The following is a 6,370-nucleotide window of genomic DNA, read 5'->3' on the forward strand; positions in this document are numbered from 1 at the left end:
TATTTTAGGCTTTATTAAGAGTTATAATAGTTTACTGCCTGTTCCTGCTGTTTATCAAGGATTACAAATTATTTTTCTCATCAGTTAAATAAAATGTATGTTAGTAATGAAGCTGGAAAGATTTTTTTGGAGACGTCTGGCTTCCTGCTGTTTTCATTTATTCTCTTTATTTGAGTCCTTGCTCCTTTCTTTCCTTTTTGTTGTTTTAAAGATGCATTTTGAGTTGAATATTACACATTACTATGTATATATTTCTTAAATCTAATAACCCCTGAAGCATTCACACACTTACACACGTACTGAATGAACCGAGCTGCCCCCCTATGGGACCAACCAGTATATATATAAGAATATATGGATATAAATATGGATACATTGTGTTAATATATGGTTATATCTGCTCTTCAGTCAAAGTAATGCCACTTAAACAACAGAGTGGTAATATATTCATTTTAGAAATAAACATTAAAACTCTCTCTATATTTATATTAATCAAGTCCAAGTTTAAAACAAGTTCTTCATGATAAAATAGTGCTGACTCTGCACTTTGACAGCATGTAGCTGTGTATTAACTGGTGCCCCGACAGAAAGGGAGGAACGTTAATGTTTGTCTGCCTAGAGACAACAGCAAAAACATGTGATTGGATAACAGCTTTCAGGACAGTAACCCTTTCATGTCTGCAGGACACTTGATTTAAACTGAGGCTAAAAAAACAATAATGCCTTTATTTCAGATATGAAGTATGATATTTCTAAAGCTGGTGTCTGAACACAGAGAAGAGGTAGAGGGAGACAGAGAAGGAGGAGAGGAACCGTCAGGGGGAACAAAGTGGAGAATCACAGGGATTAAACATTGTTTTCTGAATGCTTCATAGATTTATTTCAATGTTGCTTTCATGTGATGACACAACAGAGAAGTCAGAGGCAGAATCTCATTATTTGGTACATGCAGTAAATCACAGTGTAGCCAATAAGGAGTCAGACAGCAGCTGAAGGATCCTCACAGTGTGAAGAGGAGGGAGCCACTGAAGGTGCTGTGGTTGTTTGTACTGTCATAGAGAGAAAGGCCTCCTGGGAGAACGAGGTGGATTTCATCTCCTGCCATCAGCTCCAAGACAACAGAGTTAGTCAAATATTCTAAACCTGTCACTTCCTTATCCTTCACATTAACCATGATCTTCTGGTTGTTCTTGAACACATAGATACCCATCCATTCTTTTTGGTAACCACACAGAGTGAACTGGAAGTAGTAGACCCCTCTGACTGGAGCTGTGAAGAAACCTACAGAGCAGAAAATTAAAAACTGTAACAAATGTAGATTAACACGAGTAAACATGTTGATGTGAGCTGCAGTAAATTACCTGTAGATGGACTGTAAGCATCGCCAATGTTGGTGAAGACTTTGCTGTATTTCAGTGTGATGTCTTTGTCGAATGGTCCAACATCTCCATCATCAGTCAGAGCTGCGTAAAAGGCCACCTTCCTCCCTGTTAACAAAACAAAGTCAGTGTCATGTCATGTGTTATTTATAAGCGCCTTTCAGAACACCCAAGGTCACTTTACAAAAAAGCATAAAATAATTTAAAAACAGTGGCAACAAAATAAAACATTGAACAGTATTGACATGGTGAGTGGGTGACTAGGTGGTGTATGCTTGTCTGAACAGATAAGTATTGAGTCTGGATTTGAAAAGTGGCAAGGAGTCAATGGTGCGGAGGTCAGGAGGAGATTGTTCCAGAGCCGGGGAGCAGAGCGGCTGAAGGCTCTACTGCCCATGGTGAGGAGGAGGAGCAGGGACAGAGAGCTAGAGGGTGGAGGAGGAGCGGAGTGGAGACGTGGAGGAGGTCCAAGATGTACGGTGGAGCCAGGTTGTGAAACGCTTTGAAGGTGATGAGGAGTATTTTGAAGTTGATCTGGTGTTTTATTGGAGGCCAGTGGATTCTTGCAGGATGGGGGTGATGTGGTGATGGTGGGAGTCGGGTTATGATGCAGAGTTCTGGAGGAGCTGCAGGTTCTGGAGGGTTTTGTTAGGGACACCAGGAGCAGGGAGGTGCAGTAATCAATCCAGGAGGTGACGAGGCTGTGGACGAGGATGGCAGTGGTGTGTGGAGGGAGAGAGGGACGGAGACGAGAGATGTTGCGTAGGTGGAAGTATGCAGATCAGGTGAAGTTACTGATGTGTGAGTGAAAAGAGAGAGTACTGTCGAGGATGACACCCAGACTCTTTACCTGAGGGGAGGGAGGGACGATGGAGTTGTTGATGGAGATGGAGGAACTGTTAGATTTGGAGAGAGTGGAAGAGGTGCCTACCAGGAGGACTTCAGTTTTAGAGCTGTTAAGTTTGAGGAAGTTGGAGGAGAACCAAGAATGGATTTCTTGCAGACAGAGGGTACGGGAGGTCGGTGGAAGGGATGAGGAGGGTTTGGTAGAGAGGTAGAGCTGGGTGTCATCCGCGTAGCAGTGGAAAAGTATGTTGTGTTTGCGGAAAATCTGACCGAGAGGGAGTAAGTAGATAATGAAGAGGAGGGGCCCCAGGACAGATCCCTGGGCCACACCGGCAGGAACAGGGAAAGTGTGGGACTTGTGGGATTTCAGGTGGATGAATTGTGTGCGACAGGAAAGGCAAGAAGTGAACCAGGTGAGGGGAGTGTGTGTAATGCCTATGGATGAACGTCTGTCCAGGAGGGTGTTGAGTGAGATGGAGAAAGATGAGTATGGAGAGAAAACCAGAATCAGAGGCTATGAGAAGGTCATTCGTAGAATAGAATAGGTCTTTATTTGTCATTGTCACATGTACAACGGAATTCAAAGTGCTCTCCAGTAAGTGCAACATTTAAGAGTCTATAAAAATATAAATATAAAAGAAAAATATGTACAATTCAAAATACCTAGTTTAGACAAATACATAAACACACCCAGACATACATGCATAGTCGCACAGGAAAACAAAACAAACAAACAGCATGAACACACAGTCAAGACAAACAACAGTACAGAACATATCCAAAGTGTGTTGAGCCATCAATGTGAATGCAGTGCAATATTATCGTTTTTTTCCAGTATTGAGGGTTATTGCAGTTGGATAAAAGCTGTGTTTGAGTCTGTTAGTCCTTGTGTTGAGTGATCTGTACCTTCTGCCTGAGGGCAACAGTTCAAACAGTGAGTGACCGGGATGGTGTGTGTTCTTAATAATGTTCTGGGCTTTTTTGAGGCAGCGGGAACTGTGTAGTTCTTCCAGTGTGGGGAAAGGGCAGCCGACAGTCTTTTGGACGGTGTTGATGACCCTCTGGAGCGCTTTTTTATTTTATTTTGAGGAGTGCTGTTTCGGTGCTGTGGACAGAAACCGGATTGACACTGCTCATAGATATTGTTGGTGGTAAGGTGGTTGTGTAGTTGAGAGGCAACCGATTTTTCGAGGATTTTTGAGATGAATGGTAGATTGGAAATGGGACGCAGATTATTAAAATTTGTGGGATCCAGGCCAGGTTTTTTCAGAATGGGTGTGACAATAGCTGTTTTTAGTGAGAGGGGGACAGTTCCAGAAGTAAGTGAGGAATGGATGATGTTGGTGATGAGGGGAGCAAGGGAAGGAAGGCAAGTTCTGACTAGAGTAGTTGGAAGTGGATCGAGTGGACAGGTGGAGGGTTTAGATTTTAGAATAAGTTGAGAAATGGCTTGGACAGAGAGGAGAATGAAACTAGAAAATGAGCTGTGTAGGGATGAGTGGGGGCCAGGAACATCCTCTCCAGAGACTGCAGCTGAGGTCAGATGTTGGTGGATATCGGTGATTTTGGAGATGAAAAAGGTCATGAGTGAGTTGCAGAAACCAGCAGAATGCATATGGAGGGGAAGAGAGTCGGGTGGTTTTGTAATATTTGTGAGGAGAGAGAAGAGAGTTTTGGAGCTATGTTTATTAGAATGAATTAGACCGGAGTAATATGCAATATTTGGCTGAAGAGAGACTGTCCTTGTAGTGCAATACATGGTAATTGTACATTTCTTTGTGAATGGTGAGTCCGGTTTTACTGTAGAGGCGTTCCAGTTGTCGTCCTTGGGATTTCAGATGGCGGAGGTGAACCAGGGTGCAGAGCGAGAGAAGGAGACGGGTCTGGTTTTAAGTGGAGCATGTGAGTTGAGGAGGTTATGGAGATTTGTGTTGTAGTGTGAAACCAGGTCTTCAGGTGACCTGTTGGGATCAGTGTTGGGAAAATTGTGAATAGTAGATGTAAATGTGTCAGTGTTGATGTCCTTGATTTTGCGGAATGAGATGGTGCGGGGGAGGATGATTTTGGACAGAGAGAGGTTGATGTTGAAAGTGATGAGCATGTGGTCAGAGTATGGGAGTGTGTGTGGCTTGCAATCAGTGGGTTTGACACCTGAGCAGCAGACAATGTAGTGTGTGTGTGTGTGTGTGTGTGTGTGTGTGGCGAGATCATTCATGCCGTGCTACGAGCGAACGTGGCAGACGCCTGTGCACACACTCGTCTCAATGTACAAATAATTATTAACTTTATGATGACACATTTTCAGTTTAACAGCCGCTTCGCTTCACAATTCAACAGTCCATGTATCACCAAGAGAGACGATGAGACAGTTGAGGCTGTTTCAGTCTAACGGGACACGTTAAGGCGTCTGAAGCTTCAGGACAATAACACACACGTTAGCGCCTGTAACGCTGTACGTCTATAACAGTAGATCAGGACTGGAGCGTTGCTCAGGAACAAACTGAGGAAGAGGCTGTGATCCACTGGATCATCAGGACCTGACAGTTATTCATGTTCTATGTTCTGCAGCAGATCTACACAGATCAGCTGTTACACACAGTCTCATAGGTTCATACGGGATTGTTTATAAGAAAGCAGAACTGAGAGAGAGAGACTATCTCGTACGTACGAGATGAACATGTTTTACCTTATTAGTTAACTACAAATGTCTGTAAAACATAATGGGACTGTGCATAGGTGCTGGATTGGGTTAAACAGTGTAGACAAGTCCACATGGCTACTTGGTATTCTTTGGACAAGTCCACATGACTACTTAATATTCATAGGACAGGTCTACATGGCTACTTAATATTCAGCGGAGACAGTGATTATGGTGTCTGCAGGCAGGTAAACCTACCTAACAGCAGGTTAAGTACACACCTGGACATTGTTTGTACATCTCAGCTAATGCGTAACGAACTGTATAAAATGACTCAGGAAGCTGGGAACTGGCTGTGAGCGTCGCACTACGTGCAGTGTAGTGAAGTTTAATGTCACTTACAGGCTATAATGTTAGCTGTGACGTTGACTTCATGGCTGTGTGTGTAGACTGAAACAGCCTAAACTGTCTTATCGTCTCTCTTGGTGATACATGAACTGCTTCAATTGTGAAGCGAAGCAGCTGTTAAACTGAAAATGTGTCATCATGAAGTAAATAATTATTTGTACATTGAGACGAGCGTTGACAAGCGTCTGTGGTTAAAAAACATGATGTTTGTCAGTGAAATACCTGCGTTCTCTGTTTCTAGGTCACTTGTTTTGCTCTCAGTGGCAGTCAGACGAGTTTCTTGGGCTGAAAAACAAAAGTTTGATTGTGATTGTGAAATATTACATGACAACAGTTAAACACAGATAGATCCTCATGTCCATGTTCATGTTAATTTCAGTGCACTGACACACTTCATCACCTGCATTTTCTCTCTCCAGTTGGTTGATCCTGAACTTGCTGATGAGAAGTTCCCTCTGCAGGTCTGGAGTTGATGCAATGACAGTGAATTACAGAGCAGCACGCTGTTAACATGTACATCAAATTATTTACAGCAGTTTTACCCTCATTTTACCTCAGAAAAACACTGAAAACTGCTGTAAATATCCATGAGAACTTAAAGACAACATGAACAGTAATCAGTGTGTACCTGAGTTCTCTCCCTGCAGCAGCTCCACCTGCAGGTTGAGCTCCACCACCATGTCTCTCAGAGCCCTCACCTCCGCCCAGATGTCAGGTGTGCTTGTCTTTGTGGTCTCCGTCTCCTGAAGCTCCCCCTGAGCTCCTGACCGACACAGAGCCAGCAGCAGCAGCAGCAAACCAACAGCCCTCATTGTTCAGTTCACACGTCTTCACAAAGGTGCAGAGGTCCAGTCGGCCCGCCTTATATCCTCTCCAGACTCCAAGGATCCTGTTTGGGATAACGTGTTTTAGTTTGTCAGATATGATCTGTGTGTAGGTGAAAAGATACCAGCTGCTGCAGGCTGCTGGAACACTTTGACCATGAAAGCCTCTCATGCAGTGTTTATTAACACACACACAGACACACACTTCTCCTCAATATGTTCAGAAATGACAGAAAGTCTCTTGGTTTTTGGCCCTCAGACATTATTTGCTTTCT

The 6,370-nt window shown here is 43.5% G+C and overlaps 1 protein-coding gene across 1 annotated transcript; it reads right to left on the reverse strand.

The window, feature by feature from the left end:
- Positions 1-920: 920 nt before the first annotated feature.
- LOC131986186 (complement C1q-like protein 2) lies at positions 921-5,962 on the reverse strand. Its single transcript, XM_059351022.1, has 5 exons — positions 5,900-5,962; positions 5,672-5,734; positions 5,494-5,556; positions 1,362-1,487; positions 921-1,281 (listed from the first exon to the last, which is right to left on the reverse strand). Exons 1-5 carry the CDS (start codon positions 5,949-5,951, stop codon positions 1,001-1,003), a joined length of 585 nt encoding a protein of 194 aa, XP_059207005.1. The 5' UTR covers positions 5,952-5,962; the 3' UTR covers positions 921-1,000.
- Positions 5,963-6,370: the final 408 nt, after the last annotated feature.

Source organism: Centropristis striata, chromosome 15 (genome assembly GCF_030273125.1).
Source record: "Centropristis striata isolate RG_2023a ecotype Rhode Island chromosome 15, C.striata_1.0, whole genome shotgun sequence".
NCBI classification, from domain to species: domain Eukaryota; kingdom Metazoa; phylum Chordata; class Actinopteri; order Perciformes; family Serranidae; genus Centropristis; species Centropristis striata.